We start from the raw sequence: 27,507 nt of genomic DNA, 5'->3' as shown, positions 1-27,507 counted from the left end.
GCTTCTCTACGCATGAATAAGGCGAATCCACACAATTTATCTGACATCACTGTGTGCATCAGAATTAATGATGTGAGGGTAAATTGCTTAATAGATAGTGGAACCACTCAAAGATTTATTGACCAGGGGTTAGTCAACCACCTTTCCCTCCCCACAAGCCCGAGTGACCACCAAACCCTGTTAGCAGCCAGCAGCCTTATGGCTGAGGTAAAACAGTTTTGCAGGGTTACTCTAGAAATCCAGGGCACAAAATATGAAGGGTTTAAATTACTAGTACTCCCTCATCTCTGTGCCCCAGTACTCTTGGGGTTAGATTTTCAGTGCCAGTTAGAAAGCATTACAATAGTGCACAACGGGCCTCACCCCCCCCCCCCACGACTACGCCTTTCGAAGAAACAACACTGCAGCTTGTCTGTCCTGAACATAGAACCCCCTCCGCTGTTCACACACCTGACCCAGAATACACATCAATAGCCACAAAGAGCAGGAGGTGCAGCCCGAGGGACAGAGCCTTCATTAGGACAGAGGTCCGCAGGCTACTACAGGAGGGCATCATAGAGAAGAGCACCAGCCCCTGGAGCACCCAAGTGGTTGCAGTAAAGTCAGGAGAAAAACTGCGCATGGTAGTGGATTACAGCCAATCAACAAATTTATACAACTAGACGCCTACCCCCCTGCCATGCATAGCAGACATGGTCAACAACATTGTGCAGTATAAGGTGTTCTCCACCAGAGACCTGAAGGCAGCATACCACCAACTGCCCATTAGAAACAGCGATCGCATTTACACGGCATTTGAGGCAGACGGCAGGCTGTATCAATTTCTGTGACTTCCCTTCAGTGTCACCAATGTCCCTGTTTCAGAGAGAAAAACGTGACAATCTGTGGCCACACTCAGGAGGATCAAGACACGAATTTAAAACACTTCTTCCAGGCAGCCGAAGAAAGGAACCTAACATACAACAGGGACAAATGCATCTTTAGTGCCAGGAAGTTGCCAATCCTGGGCTACATCGTGCAGAATGGGGAAATCAGCCCAGACCCAGCCTGTATGCACCCTCTCCTAGACCTCCCAGTTCCACACACGCTGAAAGCACTAAAAAGGTGTTGGGGCTGTTCGCTTACTATGCCCAATGGGTCCCGAACTACGCCAACAGGGCCCGCCCACTTATAAAGGCCTCAGTTTTCCCACTGTGTCCAGCAGCCACCAGAGCATTCAGGGACATTAGGGACCATATCGCTAAAGCTACCATGCGGTCCATAGATGAGTCGATCCCGTTTCAAGTAGAAACCGATGCATCCGATGTGGCTCTGGCAGCCACCCTAAACCAAGACGGACGACCGGTGGCCTTTTTCTCGCGAACCCTACAGGGGTCAAAAGTAAGACACTCAGCAGTAGAGGAGACCCTAGCCTTTGTGGAAGCAGTAAGGCACTGGCGACATTATCTGGCGTGCAAACACTTCACCCTTGTCACGGACCAATTGTCTGTGGCTTTTATGTTCGATGACCAGAACAGGGGGAGAATTAAGAATGACAAAATCCTGCGCTGGCGGATAGAATTGTCTACATTTAACTACGACATTCTATACCACCCCTGGAGACTCAATGAGCCTCTGGACGCGCTGTCCAGAGGCACTTGTGCCATCCTCAACCACACGTCCCAGTTGCTGTGCCACCCAGGGGTCGCTAGACTGTTTCACTTCATTTAAAACCCAAAACCTCCCATTTTCGGTAGAGGAAGTGAGGTCAGTGAACAAGAGCTGCCTCATCTGTGCGGAATGCAAACCTCAATTTTACCGGCCAAAGCCACCCTGATAAAAGCTACCAAACCTTTTGAGCGCCTCAGCCTCGATTTTAAAGCCCTGCTCCCATTCAATAATAGAAATGTCTATTTCCTAAACGTAATAGATGAATATTCTCGTTTCCCCTTTGCAATCTCGTGTTCTGATGTATCAGCAGCCACTGTTATAAAATGCCTCCAATCCATCTTCAGCATATTTGGGTACCTGAACTACATACACACAGACAAGGGTGTTGAATTCATGAGCACAGAAGTACAACAGTACCTACACGAAAGAGGGATTGCTACCAGCTGCACTACAAGTTACAATCCCAGGGAGAATGGACAAGTTGAAAGGGAAAATGCCACTATCTGGAAAATGGTCCTCTTGACTTTAAAAGCAAAAGACCTGCCTGTTACTAGTTGGCAAGAAGTGTTGTCAAAAGCCCTACACGCTATTCGTTCTTTGTTTTGTACTGCCACTAACATGACCCCACATGAACGTATCTTTTCTTTCACAAGAAAAGCCATGACAGGCACAGTGCTGCCTAAATGGATGATGACACCAGGACCTGTTCTCTGGAAACACAGCAGACCCCACAAAGTGGACCAGCTGGTGGATCAAGTGGAGTTGAGGCACACGAACCCTCAGTACGCCTTCGACACATTCCCAGATGAAAGAGAAGATTCGGTGGCCACCAGGGATCTCGCGCCGGCCGGATGTGTGAACAATGCGGAGGAAACAGATGTCTACGGACCAACAAGGAACACAGCAGCAGTCACCAGAACAGTTGCCCATAGCGTCACCCCAGAGGACCCTGGGTACGCCCACCCCACATAATATCACCACCCTAGACATGATGGCAGGACCTAATCTCATACAAGAGGATTCCCAGCCCACACGGTCACATGACCAACCAGTACTTCCCACTCCCACACCTCCACCAAGAAAGGCCGACTGCACTCCCCACCCCTATATCACTACCGAGGAGGTCCAGAAGACAACGGAAGCCACAAAAAATTTTGGACATGAACTTACAAACAAGGGAAGGGGGAGGGGAATAATTTTTTAAGCTGTTGCTCTGCACTGCTTTGTATACAAGGTCACTGGAATGACCCCTGGTGACCTAGTAGTGTAATTACATATCACCATACTGATGTCTTCCTATTCTTGGCTTATACCTTGAAGACCTCAGTCATAAATTTTTCCCTCCGATGGACGTTGCGAGACCTGCTGAGTTCCTCCGGCATTTCTGGGTTTTTAACTCCTTTAAATCCTTATTTATAATGTTTTGGTCCTTAATGACCAATCAGAAGTGCCGTTGCTTTTAAACTGTACAATAGAGACCAATCAAGAGTGCTCTTATTACATGGTCATGCGACGAATCGCATGGGATTAGTCATTTGCGCAGACGCAGTCTTGGTTCCGACCGTCCGTCCGTGTGCGGGAGTTTCAGACACAGGAGTGAGGTGGGGGGGGATCCAGCGGCCGCGGCCAACTCCCGGGACGAGGTTGCAGGCTGGTTTCGCCATGTTTTCACCGCGGACTCCTGCAAGTGCTCTGAGGCCCCAAGCGGGTTGCCAGGGGTCTCCGCTGCTCCGCAGTGGCGGCGGGTACACAGGACAAGGACGGCGGAGCGTGCCGGTGGCTGGAGTGGGAGTTTTATCCCCGGCCTGGCGCTCGTCTCTGGGCAGCCGGTGAGTGTGAGTGGTAGCAGGGTTTCGTGACGGTCTCTCGTTCCAACTGTATGGTTTTTAAAACTTCTCTCTTGATTTAAATTAGTTAGAGCAAACGAAGAATTGCTGGTCAGACAGCAGCCATGAGTAGAAATGTTCAGTCAATGTTTTGTATTGGTGCCCTTTATCAAGACGAAGATTTATAAACGGTGAAATGTAAAGGGGAAAGAAGCTGGAGATCGGGTTTGGGACAAAGATGTGAAAGACAGATGGTGGGGGAATGAAAACTTAAGAACACAATAAGTATATTAGTATGTAAAAGGATAGAAACAGTTAAACCAGATGGCAGCGGGAGTAATGTAAAATTCGAAAAATCAATGTTCATGCTGTAGGTTTATGCCTGTCCAGGAGTTGTGCCTTGAACTTTTGTTTCACTTCATCTTGGCAATGGATGAGGCTGAGTCTGTGTAAGAATGGTTTGGGAGGTTAAAATGATGGGCTACAGGAAGCTCAAGATTGACCCACAGATTACAGGTACAGTATAGAGGAGGCAATGTCAGCACCAAAGGGAGTGGGGCATTTGTGGGTATTGCCTCCTCCAAACAAGGTATTATGGTCCTCCATTTGAGGGTGTATGAACAGAAAGGGGGTATTGACCATGCCCATAGTCCGTGTGCGGTCATGTTTCTATTTGCACGTGTGCAAGGGGCCAGCTGACGTATGCACAATGGATTGGAATACTGGCGCCACTCGCGTCTCTTCCGTTGGAGGGAGGGGGAAATGACGCCAGGCGCTGGTAGTCAAATCCATAGTTACACTAGCGCTTGCGCGCAAGAAGAAATATGGTTGCTGACGGCCTATGGACCCCGCATTTAACATGGTAATTCCCCCCCCCCCCCTCCACCACTGAGTACGTTTTTGAACGGCAAATTCCCCCCCCGCTCCCAAGACTTGTGATGTTGACGTCGACCCTAAGAGGTCACTCTCAATGCAATAGATTGGTCAGAGTGAATCCGGGCCCTTTTGATAGTTAAATAAATCTTCAGTTCTAACGGTCACTCATTTTTCATTAAATCTCAATTCTCCAGCCAGGGAATATTGTCTGCATCTATTGGTTGTGTTGGGTCTCATTGAAGATGATGTTTCATTAAAAATTCTTCTCAACATTATGTGAGACTGTACTTGCACTCATAATCCACTGAAATTGCTTGTAATTGCTTCAGATCTAGCTTCCCCTCTGAAATAACTAAGTGTTCTTTGTTCACGATTTATTTATTTTTAAAATATTTTTATTGGTGTTTTACAATATAAACAATTGAACGGTACAATTAGTTTCAAAAAGAAAAAAAATTTAAACATTGGACAATATTGTCATAATAAAATCCAGGGCATAGGGCACGATCATAACAATAAAATAAGATTTAACAACAAAAGCTTACCTTCTCCAATAATTTTTATCAATGTTTACATTATTCACAATTGAACAGAACAATTGTCTATTATATTAAAATAAAAAAGAAAGTTTTTAAAAAAAAGAAAATCCCAAACCAAAAAAAAACCTTACAATTCAAAACCCCAAAACAAGGTTTAATGAAAAAAAACACCCTAATTCTTTAGGTTATGATAATAGTCCATAAATGGACTCCATGTCTTTTGAAAGTTAATATTTTATTTCTTTTTAAAGTATTTTATTGATTTTAATAGAAAAAAAACTATTTATACATGATTTCTAACTGATTACATAATTCAATTCATAGTATATAATTAGATATATTAATTGTGATAGAGAATATAAATCATAAATATCAGGCAACCTATCTTGCTCAAAACCTCAAATTCTGATGTTAAACAGAAAATAAGCTTTAAGAATCCCATATAGGGACTATAAATCTTCATCCTGTTCTATAATGTGATCATTATAAATTGTCTACTATAGCCTGGTTTTTTTTCTATAAAAGAAAAAACGCGCAACTCTTCCTCCCCCTCCTACTAAATTATTGAAGTTTCACTGATTCATATGTCTTCGGAGTGCCCCAAATTAAATAAATTTTGGAAACAAATTTTCCAAACTTTATCAGTGATTCCTCAGATCCTATTAGAACCCAAAAAAGAATCCCAGCTTTCACCTTGTTGATAGCCAGATGAGCAATTCTGATGAAATGGAAAGATAATTCTTCATCTGCTCATATGCACTGCTTGCATGATATTATGTCTTTCTTATGATTGGAAAAAATTAGATATAGCATTAAAGATGCTGAGGTTGAATTTGATAAGATGTAGGGCCCATTCATGGATTACTATCACAAATTGAAGATTTAGTTGCATGATGGCCGAGAGTGGCGATTCGATTCATATCTACCTACTATTTGCAGGTTGACCTTGTTTAGTAGGAGGGGTAATATTTGAATCTTTAATAGCATATCTAATTTTTTAGACTTAGATAAGATAATATCACTGAACCATTGTGTGCGGGTAGGTGGAATATTGTCTTCTCATTTAATCAAAATTACAGGTCTGGCTATCAATGAAGTAAAAGATAAAATTTGGTTTTGAGTTGGAGTCAGTAAAACATCATCTTCTTGAAATGATCTGAATAAAACAATTAAAGGGCAAGGTTCTAATTTTACCGATAAAGTTTGAAAGATGTCTTTCCAAAATTTCACATGAACTCTGCAACTGCTGATTATCTAAAGTTGACCCATATAGTGTGGCATGGTTAGCATGGGCAGTTAGCACAACACTATCATGGTGACAGCCACCTGGGTTTGAATTTGGCACTGTTTGTAAAGAATTTGTACATTCTTTCATGGTTTTCCTCATGGTGCCATGGTTTCTTCCCACCCTAAAATTTAGAGGGACTGTAGCACGGGCTCATGCATTGGAAGGACCTGTATGTTTGAATTGAAAAGAAAGTTAAGCTGTTGAAGACTGAAGCAAAGTCAAGAAACTGATTGTAGACATTAGGAAGGGAAAACCAGAGGTATGATCCAGTGATCATTGGACGAGTGTAAGTAAATTTAAAACTCTCATTGATGAAGTCAGAGGTTCCAACCTGCTTCAAAAGGGCATCAATCATCTTGGTGCCAAGGAAGAACAGAGTGAGCTGCCTCAATGACCATTGCCCTGTAGCACTAACATCTACTGTGATTAAATACTTTGAGAAGTTGGTCATGGCCAGAATTAACACATACCTAAGCTAAGGTCTGGACCCACTGCAATTCGCCCATTGTCACAATCAGTCCACACCAGGCACAACTGGCTCTCCACTCAGCTCTGAATCACATTGAAGCAGTAACTCATACATGCGGCTGCTCTTCGTTGACTACAGCTCAGTCTTCAACAACATTATTCTCTCAGTCTGGGCCTCTGCACCCACCCTCTGCAACTGGATCCTTGACTTCCTCATCAGAAGATCACAGTCAGTATGAATTGGAAACATCTCACTGACTATTAACACAGGCGCACCTCAAGGATGCCTTCTTAGCCCTCTGCTCAACTCACTATGTTGACCATGACTGTGTGGCCAGGCACAATTTCAATGCTATCTACAAATTTGCTGATGGTACCACAGTTGTCGGCAGAATCACAAACGACAATGAGGAAGTGTACTGGAGGTACTGTAGATCAATTTGTTGAGTGGTGTTGCCAACATCCTTGTACTCAACATTAGTAAAACCAAGGAGATGAATGTGGACTTCAGAAGGAAGTCAGGGGAACATGAACCAGTCCTCATCAAGGGTTCAGTAGTGGAGAGGGTCATGAACTTCAAATTCCTGGGTGTCAACATCTCTGATGATCTGTCCTGCAACTTCCACGTCGATTCAATCACTAAGAAGCCTTGCCAGAGGCTATACTTTGTGAGGCATTTGAGGAGATTTAAGAGAATCTAAACTACTACAGGTGTACTATGGAGAGCATTCTGGCTGATTACATCACTGTCTGATATGGAGGTACCAATGCTCAGGGCAAGAAAAAAAACTTTGGAGGGTTGTTAACTTGGCCTGCGACATCATGGACACCAGACATAATTCCATCTAGGACATCTGAAAGAGGTGTGTCTTAAGAAAACAGTCTCTATCCTCAAGGATCCCAACTGTCAGAAATAAAACTTCTCACACATGAGTCTCTTTAAAACTGATGACACGACAAGCTTTATTTACAAGTCTGCAGAGTTGGACTCAACTGGCTTCTCACCAGTTAAGCCCCGATACATACAGTGCATTGATTTTTATACCCTTATTGTTTGCCCTTCCCCTTCTTATTAATACTGTTTTAATTGGTTAGTATTACAAAAGCATTCTAAGTATAACTGCATTTTTAATTATCACGTTCGTTACGTACGCTGTGAACTCTACATACACTAAATTCTGTTTCTCACCCTTCTTATCAATCTTTTGTCTCCTGCATGTCTCTCACTATGACCATGAAAAGATATGTTTAAAAAAACATATCCAGCTGAACTTTTTGTCCTTGGCTGCTAGTAAGCTCCCTGTCCGTTCTGGCTTCCCTGTTTATGATTAATCATCACATTTTAACTTAAGTCATTTTAACCTAAATTCTCTATATAACACCAACCATCTAGGCCACGCAGTCTTCACTCTGCTACCATTAGGAAAAAAGTGCAGGAGCCTGAAGATGAGGACTCAGCGGCACAAGTACAGCTTCTTCCCCACTTCCTGAATGATGAATGAACCAAAGACACTGCCTTACTTTGATTTTTCGTGAACTAATTATTTATTTGAAGTTTATATGGATGCTTGTACTGTGGTGCTGCCTCAAAACAATACATTTCATGACTTGTTCATGACACTAAATTATGATTCTAAATTCATGGGAGTGACTATCTCAACAGTTTCGGGAGAGTTGGTATGACATTGGAAACCTTGGCAAACTTCTATAGATATGTAGAGGAAAGTGTACTGATGACTGCATCATGACTTGATATAGGGCATCAGTAACTCTGAGTAGAATGCACTCCAAAAAGTTGTTGACATAGCCCAGTACATCACAGGCAAAATTCTCCTCCATCCAGAAAATCTACATGGAATGTTGCTGACAATCAAGGATCCACACCCCCCAGGACATGCTCTGTCCTCACTGCTGCCATCAGGAAGTACATATAGGTCCACAAGACTCGTACCTTCGGGTTCAGGAATAGTTGCTACCCCTCCACTATCAGAATCCTAAACAATCAGTGAAACTTGAAACTGTGCAGAAGCTGTGATTGTAGTCAAAACACAGACACTGGAGGAACTCGGCCAGACTAGCAGCATTGATAAGAGGAAAAGAATTATTATCAACATTTTGAGTTCAGGCAGTTTGCTATGGTCAGAACCAGGATTTAATCCTGGCTTTGTGTGCTGTGTAAAGTTTATGTGTACTTCCTGAAATAATGTGATTTCCCCAGGGTGCTTTGAATTCTGCCCACATCCCCAAGATGTGTTGTTTGATTAATTAGAACCATAGACAATACAGCATAGAAAACAAGACATTCAGCCCTTCTAGTCTGTGCTGAAAAAAATCATACTGCTAGTCCAACTGACTACCAATTCCATAACCTTCCAGGGCTCTCCTATCCATGTATCTATTCAGTTAATTTTTAAAACTTAGCGAGCGCACATTTACCAAGTCAGATGGCAGCTCGATCCACACTCCCACCACTTTCTTTTGTGGAAAAAGTTCCCCCTAATGTTCCTCCTAAACCTTTCACCTGAAGTGCATGTCCTCTTGTATTTATCTCTCCTTATCTAAGTGGAAAGAGCCTGTTCGCATTTACTCTGTCTATCCCTCATAATTTTGTAAACCTCTATCAAATCTCCCTTCATTCTACGCTCCAAGGAATAAAGTCCTAACCTATTTCATCTATCCCTGTAACTTAATTTATGAAGAACCAGCAACTTTCTAATAAATCTTTCAATCTCACTAATATCCTTCCTGTCGTTTGGCGACCAGAACTGGACACAGTACTCAAAATTTGACCTCACCAATGGCTTGTACAACCTTACCATAACATCCCAAATCTGTATTCATTACTTTGATTTATGAAGGCCAAGATGCCAAAATCTTGCTTCACAACCCTGTCAACCTGTGATGCCACTTTCAGGGAATTATGTATCTGAATTCCCAGATCCCTTTGCTCCTCCACATTTCTCAGTGCCCTATCATTTACTGTGTGCTTCATGGCTGTCTCTTAATATATCCCTTGTTGCACAAGCTTACATGAAGCTTCTTTGCAATAATATCAGAGGACAAAGACAGAGGGTTCAGAGTATAAGCGGGATGGAGAATTAGAAGCAGGTGACTGAGTCATGCAGAGTGCAAAGTAGTTTCTCCATTTGTGTTGGGTCTCCCCACTGTGGAGGCAGCCCCATCTTGAACAGAGAATACAGCACACTAATTTGGAGGAAAGGAAGGGCCACATGGAACACTGATTTATTCGTGTCTTCTGATAAAGGGGTAATTGGGATGTGCAATTTCCCATCAGTTCCCAGTTGCTATGGAAAAATAAATAAAGATAAACAATTCATTGGACCATGTTGATGTTACTTAATTTTGCAAGTGGAGGACTACTAAAGTGCAAAATAGTGATCCAGCTCAGGCTTGACCTGACGATAGCTAGTCCAGAACTTGCCCCACCACAAGTATCTAATATTTTCCAGATTTGATCAAGCCTTATCTGTATTTTTGTGTATATCCCAATTCTCTCTCACTTCTCTTCTTGCTAATCCCATTGTTTTTGCTTCTCTTCTTCACCTGTATGTTGCATACAAATAATCCATGCTGAATCTGATGCACATGGTCAGGTCCTGTTCAACTCAGAGAGCCAGTATCGATTTTTCGGTGCCATGTTGCCGATTATGTATTTTGTTTACTGTCAGGAGGTGTGAGGCTTTAGTTGCCTCTTTTTATGGCTTTTCAATCTGGTGGTAAGAAATATTGTGGGAACTTTGGAAGATTTATCACAGTACAAAAAGGAGCCATTCAGACCATCATATCTGCCCAAGCTTTCCATTGGAGTAACTCTCATATTCCACCCTGCACCACCTCCTCTGTAATTTTTCCTCCACCAGATTTTTGTCCAAATTCCTCTTGAATGCTACAATGGAACCTGATTCCACTTCATCTGAAATCAACACGTTTGTTTCCACTCACATGTTGCTTTAAACTTTTTTTCCATTTGTTCATTTTCTTAATTTTATATTTGAGACCTTTAGTTCTCAATGTATTGTTTCTAAAATAATGTTATTTATGTGACAATGGTATTTTTTAACTCCACTTCCTCACACCAGATCCCCTGCAAGGATTCTGTTCCCTTCTCACAATTTATCCGTCTCTGCCACATTTGTTCTGAAGATGAGGTCTTTTTGTCCAGATAATCTGAAAGGTTCGCCTTTGTCCACAATCGTGGCTTCTCAGCTCAACTTCTCAACTCAGCCCTTACATACATCTCCTCCATCTACCTGGCCCCCTTTGCCCCCAGACAACACAGGATTCCCCTTGGCCTTACCTTCCACCCAACCAGACTCCGCATCTAACACTTTATCCTCTGCAATTTCTGCTGCCTACAAAGGATCCCGCTAAGAGACGCATCTTGCCCTCTCCTTACCTCTTTGCCTTCTGTAGCAACCGCTTCCTCTGTGACTCCCTCGTGCTCTCATCCCTCCCCACCAATCACACACCCCCCCCCCCCAGCATCTTTCTTTGTGGCCACAGGAAGTGCCACACTTGCGCCCACACCTCCTCCTTCACCTCACTTCAGAGCCCCAAGCAGTCCTTTCAAGTGAAGCAACACTTAACGTGTATCCACGGGAGTGATCTACTACATCAGGTGCTCCCTTTGTAGACTTCTCTACGTCAGGGAGACTGGGCGCAGACTGAGAGATGGTTTCGCTGAGCACCTTAGCTCTGTCTGCATCAGTGACTGGGATCTCCCAGTGGCCAACCATTTAAATTCTGTGAACCACTCCCATGCTCACATGTTTGTCCATGGCCTAATGTACTATCCCACCAAGATCACCCATAATTTAATTTTCATCCGGGCACTCTCCAGACGGATGATATTAACATTGACTTCTCTGGTTTCTGTTAACATAACTCTCCATTCACCTTCTCTTCCCTCTCCTCTTGTCTTTTCCTCAGTTCTCTTCTCCCTTCCCTCTCTATTCACAGAGCTAACCCTCCTCCTCCCTCCAACTGCTTGCTGCTATGCCCTCCCTCCTTTATTCACCTATTACCTCCTGCCTTTATGGCCATGCTCCTCCCCCACCTCTCTCTCCCACTATTTTGTTCGAATGGCTGCCAACCTTTTGTGCATTCAAGCCCAAAACATTGGTTATATATCTTTATCTTTGCTATCTGAAGTACTCTGTTTGACTTACTTAGTTTCTCCAGCATAGTGTTTTTACTTCATTCATAGTATCTGCAGACTTTTGTGTTTTACTTGTATTTTTTTATCTTGTATTTACATAATTGTAATTTATAGTATTTTTTGCACCTTGTTCTGCACCATACTGCTGCTAAAAATGACAAATTTCAAGACGCTTGTTCATTTTCTCATGCCTTGACATCTTTGCTATAATATGATGACATGGATAGAATGCACTATTTTAATTGTGTCTGGACCAGTATTTTATGGTTCAGCATGCCTTCTGACCTTTTATGCTCGTCACATTTTTTTTGTGTCAAGTATTGTTGTGAAAACAATAAATATTTGTATACTGTGTCAGCTGTTTCTTTATTCACGATTATGTTCTATTTTGAAATTGTCTTCCTGGAACTCTCATTTATCTTTCTTACGATGGATTCAAACTCAGGAAAAAAACATTTTTGAGTCCTTAAAATTTAATCCTTGTTAAGTTTGAATATATTTTTTCCTGTAAGAGCACAATTGAATTTTGTTGTCAAGTGTACCAAGATAAAATGAAAAGGTTTGTTTTACTCTATATGCTACCGATGCAAATTAACCCATTAAGTGCAGCAGAGAATTCAATCACAAAATAAAAGTTCAGTGTATAATTTTACAGTAAGTTCGAGGTATAGTGTTACTTCGACAAAATGCAAGATATTAGAGAAAAATATAGCTGCATCATCTTTTATTCATGGAAGGTTCATTGAAGAGTCTGATACAAGAAATAAATTGTCCTTGAATCAAGATTTGTGTATTCTTTTCATTGAGATTTAAATTAGGCATTATTTAGATTTTGACTGGAATTATTGTTTATTATCATAGTTCAACACCAACCAGAGGAACGCAATATCAAACAGTTGCTGAGACACTCAACTATGAAATAAGAAGCTTTGGTTCTTCTCTTCCTGTGAAGGTGATGGAGGCTATAACTCTAGCTGAAGGTATTTTTTTTTGTTTATAACCAAGAAACTAAATGCTTAAAATGGTACTTCCTGGCTCTGTTGTATACAAGTTTATAACTTTATCTTTGTTAAGCAGATTCTCTTAGATGTGATTCCTTACTTTTGTTGAAGCACTGGCCTCCTAGCATAACTTTCTACAGAAGCAATGTGTGGATCCTTTTTATTGCTGTTTTTGTCCATGTCTGTATCTGTGCTTAAAAATTGCATGATGTATCCTGGAATGGATGGAGCATTTGCAATCCATTTTAAAAGGCAACAAAACATAATTTCTCATCCCTGATGGGAACCTGCAACAATTCAAAACATGGTGTTATAGTGCACTCTCTGGACTCATCTTTAGAATGGGTATTATTGAGTATTAACGGAGCAAAAGTAGACTAAGCATCAATAAAGTTAGAAGTAAAGGTACGCAGATGGGATAGGTTTAGAATGATATGGCCAAACACTGGTTAACAGGATTATCTTAGATTGACAAATAGGTCAGTATGGTCAAGTTGGACTGAAATGCCTATTTCATAACTGGAAATCTGCATGGCTGTGACCTCACAGCAGAGTGAATTAAACAGCGTTTCCAAGATAGGCAGAGTTTCATGTACACCTCCATCAACAACATTTACTGCATTTGGTGCTCTCAATTTTGCTTCTTCCATATTATGAAAGCAAATGCTGGCAAGGCATTCACTTTGTATTCTTAATACCTTATCTATAGCTGTTAATTGAATATCTAATTCAACAGTGTTTCGAAATATTTCTATCTGGGAAATATATCAGACAATCAATCACTCCAGATAAACTGTTATCAGGATTATCTGGATGTATCCTCAAATCTAATAAAAGTGAAATATAAGTAAACATGAATTAGGAAATTTATAAGACATTTTACTGTTGCTGACTCTGGTGGAGCCAGGCCTTGATTGTGGCCACTCTACTGAAACTTTATTATTTTGCTGTGATTACATACCTCTGTCATGGTATGTGACTAATTAGCAAGTTTGCAGAAGCATTTTGATGGAAATACAACTGTAGACATGGACATATATAAAATAAAAATATAATGTGTGGCTTCAATGTGCAGATTGAGTTATATTGTGCAACCTGAGTCAGATATTCCTGCTTTATTTAGTTTTGTGTGCAATTGAATATATTTGTAGAAATGAAAGTACCTTGTTCCATATATCTCTGCTCTTAAGGAACACCTTAGATTTTTTTTAAACTTGTTAAATCAGGAAGGAGGATTAGGACAAGTCATGGTATTCAAGGGAGAGGAAAGTGTGGTTCTGATTGTTTTAATAAATGTATTTAAGATACTTTCATAAGTGGAGTTGAAGCTTTGTTAATTTGTCATTTTTTAATTTCAGTGGATGAGCCATTAAGTGTAAAAATAAGTGAAAATGGATGGGCGTGGCTTGTATGTGGTGAAAAACTGATAATTTGGAAGATTGGGCAGACGTCTGTCGCTAAGGTAACAAATACTTAATTTTTAAAACTGTTGTCAACTGGCATGAATATTAAATAGAGGATGCAATGTACTATGCCATAGTGCTGAAGGAATCTGGTATTCTGCAGGGACCTCCATCTACATTCCACATCTTCAGCTTAAAAGTTTACAGCCCTCCCAAGCATGTCATATTTGTACTCTAACAGTATACCACACTCTGCTTCAGTTGTCTGCTTGTGATTTACTGGACAGGTTTGTACCAGCTGGTTTGGGAATATTAGGGAACAAGTAGAATCTGCACCTATATGTTAATACCAAGAAGTTAACATGTAATCAAAGTCCCACAGTGAGCCTTTATGTTGCTGAATCATAACTAATTTTTGTGTCTTGCACAGAAGAAATAACGGTCCTTTGAAGAGATTGGGTTAATTCACAAGTCCCATTCTGTCAGTAATTTCAGTTTATCTGAAAGCTAAACCACAAGATAATGCAGCATTCAAAAAGTATCTTAATTAAATGGTAAACAGTGAAGCAGAGACCGTCTGTTGCAACTTCGTAGGCCACTGGTGAGACTATACCAAGACCCAGGGGTGGCCAAACAGCAGCTCACAAGCCAAATGCGGCCCTTTGTCATGTAATGTTTGGCTTGCAGAAATAAGTTGACTGGAGGAAATGCCACCACTCCCAGCTTCCCTGGGACACTGAATCCCTGCAAACAAGCCAGGGGGTCCTGGGACAATCACAACCCAGCTGCATAATAAGGAGAGGGAAAAGGGAGTGGGTGCTGGAGGAACAGCTCCTGTGGAGTGAGCTGCGTAAGCTGGAGTCAGGTTCTCCTCGCTCAGGCTCAGCTACAGCAGAGTGCCTCCAACAATGGGTGTACGATAGAGTGTTGGGCAAAGCTGAGGATCCTCCGCAGGAAATGGCCACAGAGGTAAAGAAGCCTGGGCTGGGCCAGGAGAGCTCAGATGAGGCATGGCCTGCCCCAGAGGCAGCGAGTCTATCCAGACACCCAGGCAGGGGGAAAGAAAGATGACAGAGACTGGGAGGAGAGGCTAGAAGAGGTCCCAATGAGGACCTCATCCATGCGCCAAGCCAGGACAGAGGAGGAGTTGGCAGCATCAGTGATGGTCTTGTCAGTGGCCACAATCAAGCCCTGGCTCCACCAGATGGAGAGTCAGCACCAAGCAGTGCAGAGTTTAGGCCACTCCATACCCCTGCCTCTGCTCACAGCAGCTGCTCCCCTCATCTTGCCAATGACTGGGAAGTGGGGAGCAGAACTGTAGGCCACCGGGCCTCGTACGACATGGGAGGGAGCTTGGAATTGGGTCATTCTCCCATCATGCACTTGGCTGTGGATGCTACAATGGTGCAGGTATCTGCAGAAACCAGTGGCAGCAGCTTTCCCAAAGAGAACACATCAGAAACAGTTGCAGAAGTTGTCCATCCAGAGTGTTGAGTTGCTCCCATATTCAGTGAGATCACAGCTGATGTGGCTGTGGACCTAGCTCCACCTTTGTCCCATAACCCTTAATTCCCCTATGATGCAAAAAAAAAATCTATCTTGCTGTATCTTAAATAAATTTAATGAGGCAGCCTCTATACTGCTTCCTTGGGAAGAGATTTCCACAGAATTTTGAAAATATTTGATATGTATTTTTGATTATGAGAGTATACAAATTAGCGGTTTAAAAACTATATACATTAATAAATATTTATGTAAAAGCTTTGTAAAAAATATGTATGTTAGATTAAAAACATGTTTGTATTTTTTTCGTCTTGCGGCCCTCAAACATCTGAAGTTAATCGTATGTTATTCTTGGGTTAAGTAAGTTTAGCCACATCTAACCTGGTCTATGGCATACAATGTTGGCTTCCCTGCTTGAGGAAAGATCTGCATGCATTGGAAGCAGTGCAGAGAAGTTTCACAAAATTGATTTATGGAATGAAGGGCTTTACGTTTTGTAAACTTGTTTGAGGGTAGAAGACTGAGTGGATACTTTTGAATTTTGAATGTAAATTTTTGAGAGGAATTGACAGGCGGATAATGAGAGAATGTTTACCTTGCAGTGTATCTCAAACTAGAAGGCAGAGATTCAGAATAAAGGTTCAGCTATTGAGGACAATGAGCAAAACATTTCTTGGAGAGCTGTGAATCTTGGAAATTCTATTTCAAAGAGGTGTGGAGGCAAAACCATTGACACTGACAGACTTTTGAACTGCAAGAAAGTCAAGAGTTATGGAAGCAGAGCAGGGAGAATGGTATTGAAGGAAAAGTAAGATCAAATATGATTTTATTGAATGACAGAGTCCTTTCAAGGGGCGGAAACAAAACAGTAAATGAGCTGGTGAAGGTCCAGTGGGTCAGGCATCTGTGGAGGCAGAAGACAGTTGACTTTTTGGTCAAGGCTTAACTTCAGAGTTGCATGTGCAGGCTCTTGTGTGCTCAAGGGACTGGTTAGTCATTTTCTGCTTGTGTTTCTTGAATTCTGTGTTCTTAAGTGGAAGCAACCTGAAATTAAATGGTAGAAAGAGTAGCAACTTGACTGTTGGCTGCAGTTTGCTGATTCCTTCTGAGTATGGTAGATTACTCATTTGGTACCTCATGTACTGTCATCTCACTGGCCTGAAATGTTTTCCAAATATGCCCTTTGTGGATAAAGAGGTTGTCACTTCAGGAAAAATATGATCCAAAGAAGGGAAGGAAATAATGCTGAGATAACCCAATTGGATTGTTACAAAGAGTGGACATATTTATTAAATTTAAATTGTCATCTGGAAAATTCCACCTAATTTAATTAAATTTAGATATACAGCACGGTAGCAGGCCACTTCAGTCTGAGTCCGTGCACCCAATTTACATCCAATAAACCTACACCCCCAATAGATTTCGAATGATGGGAGGAAATTGGAGACCCCAGAGAAAACCCACGTAGACATGGGGAGAATGTACCAACTCCTTACAGACAGCATGGGATTCGAACCCCAGTCCTGATCGCTGATACTGTTAAGGAGTTGCGACAACCTGCCCTTGTTCAATATCTAATGCTGAAAATAAATCACTCTGAATAAAATAGATTTCACTTCGCATATTTCTGGAACTTAAACTAAAGTTCTGTTCTCCTGACAGCTGTCTGTGTGTAAAGAATTCCAGTTGCCACCCTGTGAACTTCCTTACGTGGCAGATCTAGTGGCTTTATCCCATCCAAATGAACACAGCTCTTTACAGGTGAGTATCATTGTACACTAACAACAACACAGTGGATTTAGTTTCTTAACAGTTGGCATTGTTTTAAGATTTGAGCACATAATCCATGCTGGTTCTTGCATGAAAGCCAAGAATCTTCAGCAAAGAAGTAGATGAATCTCATTATCTGCTGAATGAAATTTAAGTCCATTTGTGTGTTGCATTCTTAAACACTGTTTTACCTTTTGCCCTATTCCTTAATTTTCCTTTTTAAGTTAGCATTGAACTGTCTAACAAAAATGGGTGCTCCTATCTGCAGCAACTCAATGTACGACAGGTTCCACACTAAAAGGAGGGTTATGCCTTCGATTGGATGATGATCAAATGCTTTGAACAATTGGTAATGGAGTGTATCAAAGTGACACCAGTGACCACCAGTAGTTTCACCAACCTTATGCAGTTCCAATTTTACCCAAGAAGACCCATCTCCTCCGTCAAAGAGGGAAGTGATGAACTTCATTTGGATTGCCCAGTAATAGTTAATTTCATCATCAGGTTGTGCAAATTTTGCCCTGAGGAATTGTGCTGAGAATAATATGGAACAATTTAGCTCTCGAGCTTTCAGCACCATCAGGAATAACTTTTCTGCAGCTCCAGTTAAAGAAGCAACAGCTCTTTATCATAAGTTGAGAGTGATCTTTAACAAAGGAGGTTTTTTTAACTTACTAAATGGACAGGTGACAGTCGCTAGGTATTGACTGAAAGAGAGAGGGACCATGACAACCTTCCTGTTTTGAGAGGATGTTAGGTGGACAATGTGTGTTCAGTGACGTCTTTGAGTTCAAAATCATTTGAAGGACCGACCTCTCACAAAAAGTTGGATTCTATCAACAGTCAGTTTGATATATGATCCTTTAGGGATAGTGGCACCAATTGTTCTGACTGCCAAGAAGATCCTGCAAGATTTGTATAGGAATAAGATTGGTTGGGATGTTGAGGTACCAGAATCCATTGTACAAAAATGTACATGTTGGATATAGGATATTTGTAAGCTGGAAGACTTCAAGATTGGCATATGCTTGAAACCCACAAATTCTGGAACTGTAACATCTCCTCAATTGCATCATTTTTCAGGTGCACGTGAAGATGGTTATGGAACTGTTTAATTACCTATTGCTGCATGATAACAAGGATCAGGTATATTGTGAATTTGCAATGGGAAAGGCCAGAGTGGCTCCATTGAAACCAGTCATTATCCCATGAATGGAGTTGACAGCTGCTACCATGGTGAGCAGAATGGACACAGTGTTGAAAAATATTTGCAAATGAAACTAACAGATTCAATATTTTGAACTCGTAGCATCTCTGAGCTCAAATACATAACAAGGTTGATTAGATCAGTGGAAAAAATTTGTTATTTAATCCTAAATGAACAAAATCTTAATGAGGAGGGTCTTCAGACAGTTCCAAGCGAAGTTGAAGCTATCTTCAACAGCCGTCCAATCACTAAAACTTCAACAGATCCAAATAATTTTGAAGCACTTGCTCTGAACCATCTTTTGCTTCTTAAAGGTAAAGCTTCATTGCCACCAGGACAGTCTCACATGAAAGACATATTTGTGCGCCGCAAATGCAATTTCTATCAGATTTGTTCTGGAAAGGATGGGTGAAATAATATCTTCCACTGTTGCAGCAGCGACAGAAATGGTTTAAGATCAGGCGCAATTTCACGGCAGCAGAAAGCTTTGATAATTGACTTTTGCTTTCTTTTGAATATTTAGCCAATATATACTACTGTGTTTGATTTTTTTTTTGTAATTATTTTTTAGATATAATAATTAGGGTAAGGGTTAAAATGCATATTCTGCAAGAAGTTTGTGAAGATGTTGTTGACATTCTTTGTGTGTCTCCATAGAAACTTATTCTTAGCCAAGGTGTGTGTGTGTGTGTGTCTCTCTCTCTCTTTTAAGATAAAGTTCAGTTTTGAATTTTCTTTTGTTCTGTGAAGATGGAGGGATTTGAAATAGACTGAAAATCTTTATTGACTCTTAAGGATCATTTAGTCGTATCACAAAGTTGTAATAATGTAGTAACCCATACAAGGTTTAATAAACCATGGAAAACTCAACTTTGGTATAGGCCTTTTTTGATCGAGTCATAAACAATGACATTCCAGTTTCTCCAGGCAACTGTAAAGGAAAATAGTTGTGACAAGGGGCATTCATAAGATTTGGGAAGCAAAAGTTAGGAAGGGCTCATGAGAATTATTTGGTAGCCAGGAAAGACTCAGGGGAACTAGAAGGAGGTACGATAAGGTCTTAGCAAGAAGGATGACGAGAGTGAAGTAGGGCTGCTTAAGGATAAAGGAGGCAATGTGCGCCTGGAGGTAGAGGAGATGGGGGATATCCTAAATGAATATATTATTTCAGTACTTACCAGAGAGAGGGACCTTGGTCAAGGTGAGGTCAGAATAGAACAAGCATATGTGCTGGAGAATGTTGAGTTTAGGAAAGAAGTGGTGCTGGATCTTTTTAAAGACAGGATTGACAATTCCCCCAAGGGGACAAGATCTACCTCAAGTTCATACAACAACTGGGGTGTTGACAATGGTTTTTGCATCCTCCTTGACTACAGGTGGGATACCGGAGGATTGGAGAATGGCAAATGTCCCTTTGTTTAAAAAAAGATCATAAAGAGAATCCCAGGAATTACAGTCTAGAATCTTGCATCAGTGGTGGACAAACTATTGGAGAGGATTCTTAAGGACATGATTTGTGAGCATTTAGAAAAGATTTGTCTGCTCAGTGTGGCTTTGTGAGGGATAGGTTGTACATCATGGGCCTAATTGAGTTTTTGAGGCAGTTACAAAAGAAATTGATGAAGGTGGCTTTCTTGTATGAACTTGAGGGTTAGGGTTAGGGTTAGACCAAGGTCCCTCTCTGTCCTTTGTCTGGATTTTACAAAATTGTTTGACAAAGTCCCCCATGTAGATTTTTTCAGAAAGTCATAAGGCATGGAATCTTGGCTGTCTGGATGTAGAATTGGCTTACTTGGAGGTAAGTGAGTAGTGGAGGTCTACAGGGATCAGTTCTCAGTTCTTAGCTCTTTGTGATTTTTATGACTGACCTGGACGAAGAAGTAGAGGGAATGGTCAGTAAGTTTGTAGGTGACACAAAAGTTGGAGATGTGGTGGATACTGTAGAAGGTTGTCATAGGTTGCAACAAGATATAGACAGGATGCAGAGTTGGGCAGGAACATGGGAGATGGAGTTCAATTCAGGTAAGTGTGAAGTGATGCATTTTGGAAGGTTAAACTTGAAGATAGAATTAATGGTTAATTGCAGGTTTCTTAATTGTATGGAAGAACAGAGGGACATTAGGGTCTAAATCCATAGGTCTATCAGTTGCCGTGCAGGTTGAATGGGGAGTTAAGAAGGCTCATGGTATGCTGGACTTCATTAGCAGGGGGTTTGAGTTCAAGAGTCATGAGGTAAAGTGGCAGCTCTATAAAACTCTGGTTAGACCATACTTGGAATATTGTGTTCATTTCTGGTCACCTCATTACAGGATGAATATGGTAGCTGAGGAGATTTACCAGGACATTGCTTGGATTGGAGAATGTGTCTTGTGAGGCAAGGTTAAAACAGCTAGGGCTTTTCTTTTTGAAACAAAGCTGGATACGAGGTGACTTAATAGAGATCTATGAGATTATGAGACGCATGGATAGGGTAGATAGCATCTTTTTCCTGGGGTGAGAATAGCAAACACCAGAAAGGTGAGGGGATAAAAGTTTTGGGGAGATGTCGAGGGCAAGTTTTATGCATGGAGAAGTGGGTGTCTGAAAAGCTTTGCCAGGGGTAGTGGTGGAGGCTTGTACAATGAGGACATATAATAGACTCTTAGACAGAGAGATGGTTGAAAGAAAAATAGGGGGTTATGAGATGGGGAAGAGTTAATCTTTTGAGTAGCTTTATATAGGTCAGCAATATAGTCATGTAATACTACATTTAGAATGTAACATACATGAAATTCTTTGTTTTGTCCACCTAAGGCAGAGAGTCACCACATGTCCATTGGCCCTCACAGAAACCTATAGCACCTGGTTTTCCAGGCAGTCTCCCTTCCAAGCACTGACTAGGCTTGAGTCTGCTTAGCTTCCTAGATCAGACATTCTCGGGTCTGTACTGTGCTGTAACATTCTGTGTTCACAAGGTTCCTTGGTGTCCATTTAAAGCATGACTTGTGTTAGACCCACAACACCTCCTTATTTCCTAAGGAGGTTGAGGAGGGCAAGGCTACTGGCCTTCCTAACAATGTTCCACAGGAGAACAATAGAGAGGGTCCTGGTTGACAGCATCTTAGTGTGATATGGTAGCTGCAAAGCATCAGATCAGAAGTCAGTTTGGAAGCTGCTGAGAAGATCACCAGAGTCTCCCTTCATCAATGATATCAACATTGACAGGAATGGTTCTGAAAGAGGGCTCAGAGATCATTGAGGACCCTTGCCATGAAAGCCCATAGTATCTTTGAGACACCACCTTCAAAGAAGAGGTGCAGGAGCATAAAAACCAAGATTCCCAGACTGTGAAATAGTTTATTCCTGCAAGTATTCAGACTGTTGAACAATCATAGAAACATGTCAATTATTTTTGTATTTGTTTGTTTTGGATCGCTATATATGTAATTTATGTGTAGGGCGTACTGTGTGTGTATGCTGTTTCATCGGTTGTAAATATATACGTACAATCAGATGTCCAAAAACTTGAACTCTTGAGACTGATGCTTGGTCTGTGTGGTTTGGCTAGCCAAAATAGATTCTATTGCAGTCTGTTTAAAAATGTCCTGAATAGATCGATTCTTGAATAGTGAAATGATCGAGAATGACATTTAGATTTACAGTGCAAACATCTGGACACATGGAATATGACTACCAGCCTCTGCAATCCTTCTCTCCAACAAATTCAGCTTGCCATTCATTTCTTCTTTGCATATTGACCAAGTTTTCTTTCAAAAAATTAATATCAATCAGCTCATTTGGTTCCAATGGCAGTAAGTTCTACATCCTCACTACCTTTGGATAGATGAGATGAAAAATGCTGGGTCATGGGGGAAGATGTTGGCAGAGCTTTGAAACACTGTTTTTGGTTTAGAGATTTTCAGTGCTGGATTATGGCCCAACTGTGCCCAATTTTCAAAAGTAAACTTTTTCCTATTTTCCATGAATGAACCTGCAAGCATTCAGACAAAGAAAATCTTTGTACAGCAGAAATGGAAGCAGAATGATTCAGATAAATGAAGGTTCTAAAATTAGGGCATGTGAGCTATTTGTTCTTTTATCCCCTCCTTTTCTGCTTTGGCTTTTTGCTTTTTTTCAATATTTTAACAAGTTGCTGCTTGTTTATGATGGCTGTGTTGTTTTAAAATTGTTGGTAAATTCTGACAACTTTAACACTGAAGTACAAAAATATCTTTGAACATTCACTCACTTATTTTTGTGTAAGTATGGCTTCTTCTCCACTTTCAATGCTGTTGTATGTATTCAGAATTAAAAACACCAAAAATATATACTTGCCATTTGTTGTTAAAATATTCTTCTGTCATTCTCTCTTTCAGTGTGTGTCTGTGATGGCAGCTTCCAGGCAGGGAACAGTATGTTATTGGCCCAGTCTAATCCATGAAGAATCTTGCACAGAAATAACTGTGGAATTTGGCAGTGTTGAGTGGAAGTGTCTAACTTCTGTAACGGTTTGTATTGTTATGGGCAAGCCATTACATTCAAGGGTTGAGGTATAATAGTAATGAGGCTTTGACGATAGTTGTAATGAGACCATGACATTTTAATGTTAGGCACACTCATCACTTCAGGTTTCCATGTCGCTTATTTAACAAAATGTTGTCTGTGATGTAAAAATTATACCCTTGCATGTAGTATGCAAACTAAAATTCATATGCAACTGGAACACCAGTTCCCTTTTTCAGGACATGAAAGTTTTGAGGCAGAAAATGCTATGTTACTGAACATGCAAGTGTTGCTTGTGTACTACGTTACCTAAATATAGCTGAAATGGCCATATTTCAAATAAAAGTTACAAGATCAAATATGAAGAACATAAATCTAATTTAAGATTGGTTTAAAGCAGTGGTTCTCAACCTTTTTCTTTCCACTCACATCTTTGGCTTGGCTTCGCGGACGAAGATTTATGGAGGGGGTAAAAAGTCCACGTCAGCTGCAGGCTCGTTTGTGGCTGACAAGTCCGATGCGGGACAGGCAGACACGATTGCAGCGGTTGCAAGGGAAAATTGGTTGGTAGGGGTTGGGTGTTGGGTTTTTCCTCCTTTGCCTTTTGTTCGTGAGGTGGGCTCTGCGGTCTTCTTCAAAGGAGGTTGCTGCCCGCCAAACTGTGAGGCGCCAAGATGCACGGTTTGAGGCATTATCAGCCCACTGGCGGTGGTCAATGTGGCAGGCACCAAGAGATTTCTTTAGGCAGTCCTTGTACCTTTTCTTTGGTGCACCTCTGTCACGGTGGCCAGTGGAGAGCTCGCCATATAACAGGATCTTGGGAAGGCGATGGTCCTCCATTCTGGAGACGTGACCCATCCAGCGCAGCTGGATCTTCAGCAGCGTGGACTCGATGCTGTCGACCTCTGCCATCTCGAGTACTTCGACGTTAGGGGTGTAAGCGCTCCAATGGATGTTGAGGATGGAGCGGAGACAACGCTGGTGGAAGCGTTCTAGGAGCCGTAGGTGGTGCCGGTAGATGACCCATGATTCGGAGCCGAACAGGAGTGTGGGTATGACAACGGCTCTGTATACGCTTATCTTTGTGAGGTTTTTCAGTTGGTTGTTTTTCCAGACTCTTTTGTGTAGTCTTCCAAAGGCACTATTTGCCTTGGCGAGTCTGTTGTCTATCTCATTGTCGATCCTTGCATCTGATGAAATGGTGCAGCCGAGATAGGTAAACTGGTTGACCGTTTTGAGTTTTGTGTGCCCGATGGAGATGTGGGGGGGCTGGTAGTCATGGTGGGGAGCTGGCTGATGGACAGGGAATGCTTTCGGGACTAGGTCGCAGGGTCTCTTCACTCTTGGGCATTTTGACAGCCACTGCTATAAATACATCACCTTTGTTGACCTCACCAAAGCCTTCGACACCGTGAGCAGGAAAGGGCTTTGGCAAATACTAGAGCGCATCGGATGTCCCCCAAAGTTCCTCAACATGATTATCCAACTGCACGAAAACCAACAAGGTCGGGTCAGATACAGCAATGAGCTCTCTGAACCCTTCTCCATTAACAATGGCGTGAAGCAAGGCTGTGTTCTCGCACCAACCCTCTTTTCAATCTTCTTCAGCATGATGCTGAACCAAGCCATGAAAGACCCCAACAATGAAGACGCTGTTTACATCCGGTACCGCACGGATGGCAGTCTCTTCAATCTGAGGCGCCTGCAAGCTCACACCAAGACACAAGAGAAACTTGTCCGTGAACTACTCTTTGCAGATGATGCCGCTTTAGTTGCCCATTCAGAGCCAGCTCTTCAGCGCTTGACGTCCTGCTTTGCGGAAACTGCCAAAATGTTTGGCCTGGAAGTCAGCCTGAAGAAAACTGAGGTCCTCCAAACTTCCACTCACAACATTTTAAGAATTCCCTATGCTATAGGTGCTCTGTGATTAGTAAGAGATTGCTTAAGATGGCATGTGCATGGAAGAAAAAGTTTGAAAACCAGTCTTAATCGTACCTCATTGACTTGTTATGTGCACGGTTTCAGAACTCCAAAGGAAATGGCCAGTGACAATTTTACTCAAGCAAAATATTTCAATAACAATTGGGTCTAGAGCAATGATTCTGCACCTTCTCTTCCCATATACCACCTTAAGCAATCCCTTACTAATCACAGAGGACTTGTAACATACAGATTACTTAAAGTGGTATGTGAGTGGAAAGAACCATTGGTAAAGCAAATGAGCTTTGAAGTGGGGACTGGGTTTTGATTCATTTGGAGTTCTTTCACTTATAGTGCCATGTATGTGTCTGCATTGCTTGAACCTCATTATTTTATTGCATGATCGGTTGTATTTTGATTTAGGGAGGTGGATTTATTCTTGCTTCACACAAAAACCACTTGGTGCGATTATCACCCGATGCTTCAGGAAGAGTGAGCTTCCGGCCTGTACAACAGGGACAGGGAATGCTTTCGGGACTAGGTCGCAGGGTCTCTTCACTCTTGGGCATTTTGACAGCCACTGCCAATGACACGGTAAGATTGCTGCGTTTGTTGTTTTGTTTGAACCTATAAATGAATTTGCTATCTTTACAATGCAAGTTTTAGAAAGTTGCCAATGTGAGTGATGTATGGTTTCTTTGCTGTGATGTTCTTTTCTTTCTGTGACAGTTAAGCTCAGTAATGTGGGATGAGGAGAATGAGTGTCTCTTTACCCTGACGAATTCTAGTCTGAATAAATGGGAAGTGGATGAGACATCGGAACGACACATTTTCAGTTGGGACTTGAATAGATCCATAAAAGAAGATCTTGGATATTCCATTTGGGTAAGAAGTGCACATCTAGCTTCTTAGTGATTTGCATCCATTTTATGCATTGAAATTGATCCCAAAAGACATGCCATTGTGGATTGACAAACCTTTACCAAACAATAAAATCTATGGCTGAAAACAAATTTGCCAGATTTTATCATGATTTCCGCATGATAAAGAAAACATTGAAATCAAATGCAATTATGCAGAAAGTGTCAATATAAATCAGCACTGAATCCAAAATGTATCTGCGTGTATGTGGTCATTGTGGCCAGATTGAATGGAGGATGTGGGACAGTATTTTTAAATGTGGGACCTTGCCCAATAACCAATCCAAACTTCACATGAAGTTAGACTGTGAAAAGTCTGAACTAAACTGAATCCATTTCTTTTGGTGATAGTTGATCAAACTATAAAAATCTTTGTTGGCATTGCTTCTGGAGCACTTGTGTTATTACCACTCCATAGAAATTTAAAATGTTAATTTTAAAAAATTTAGACACACAGCATAGTAACTGGCCATTTTGGCCCACGAGCCCGTGCCACCTAATTAACATACACCCCCCCCCCCCGTACATTTTTAAAAGTAGGAGGAACTAGTCCCCCGCCCCCCCCCACCCCGGGAAAACACACAGGAAGAACATACAAACTCCTTACAGACCGCGAGATTCAAATCCCAGTCCTAATTGCTGGCACTGTAACAGCTTTGTGCTGAATTTTTTGGTACAACTTGTAACAATATTTAAAAATCTAAATACTGTAGATAGAGAGCTGTAGATTTATATGTGAGAAAATGTGAGTGGGCAAGAGGTAATTGGATTCTTTCAATTGTATCCTGGAGGATTGATTTGATATAAATTGATGTGTACCCAAGAGTCGACCACTTGTTGAAGCTAAACTAGGGAAATTTTATCCCTTACAAGAATTGCTATAATAACAAATCTTTCAATAAATCTAGGGAGCTGATGAAAATTATGAAACCAATAAGTCTGGAATCAATGTGCAGTATCTGGATTTGCAACTGAGCAAGTAAGTGGAATCTTACCCGGTAGTTTCTGCAATTTTATTTTGGAGTTCTTGTTGTGCGATTGACATCAATCGTTCATATGTCAAGCTTGACAAACAAGTAGAACAGTTACTTTTGTTTAATGAATGGCGTTGAGGGTTTTCTTCCAAGAAGTGTTAAATAAACGTATGGAAACCTGAAGTGAAAAACCCAAGAAACCCTTCAAACTTCATTCTGCAGACCCAGTTCAGCATCTTTTATCAATTCATTTGCAGAGAGGCAAAGATCCAAAGTTGGTTCTTTGAATAAGACAATGATTCACCCTGACTAGCTGTGGTAATTAAATTTAAATTGGGTGCAATATATTGTGTTAACTTGAGAACTCTATCTGTTGCATCAATTTTTTGAGAGCACAAGTGAAGCACTGACCTGACTGATTCAAAATATCATTGGAAAAAGAATGAGGTGCAAATTGAAAGAGTGTGAGATAGCAGAGGAGAGTTCCCCAGAGGTGAACAA

General features: G+C 41.4%; 1 protein-coding gene across 8 annotated transcripts in view; it reads left to right on the top strand.

Moving 5' to 3' along the window:
* Nucleotides 1-27,507, top strand: part of abcb10 (ATP-binding cassette, sub-family B (MDR/TAP), member 10) — a 107,728-nt gene that overhangs the window by 49,678 nt on the left and 30,543 nt on the right. For 6 of the 8 annotated variants that reach the window (XM_069931656.1, XM_069931657.1, XM_069931655.1 and 3 more), the window contains 7 exons: nucleotides 12,688-12,806; nucleotides 14,186-14,289; nucleotides 17,396-17,494; nucleotides 23,066-23,197; nucleotides 25,536-25,706; nucleotides 25,842-25,997; nucleotides 26,941-27,011. In XM_069931656.1, coding sequence (XP_069787757.1) covers nucleotides 12,688-12,806; nucleotides 14,186-14,289; nucleotides 17,396-17,494; nucleotides 23,066-23,197; nucleotides 25,536-25,706; nucleotides 25,842-25,997; nucleotides 26,941-27,011 — 852 coding nt within the window. Of the gene's footprint in view, nucleotides 1-3,193; nucleotides 3,480-4,216; nucleotides 4,339-12,687; nucleotides 12,807-14,185; nucleotides 14,290-17,395; nucleotides 17,495-23,065; nucleotides 23,198-25,535; nucleotides 25,707-25,841; nucleotides 25,998-26,940; nucleotides 27,012-27,507 lie in introns of those variants that run through there. The other 2 variants (XM_069931660.1, XM_069931662.1) reach the window with 2 other exon arrangements.

This window comes from Narcine bancroftii, chromosome 4 (assembly GCF_036971445.1).
Source record: "Narcine bancroftii isolate sNarBan1 chromosome 4, sNarBan1.hap1, whole genome shotgun sequence".
Classification (NCBI taxonomy): Eukaryota; Metazoa; Chordata; class Chondrichthyes; order Torpediniformes; family Narcinidae; genus Narcine; species Narcine bancroftii.
The sequence above is the reverse complement of the archived record's forward strand: the minus strand, read 5'-3'. Positions and strand labels throughout refer to the sequence as shown.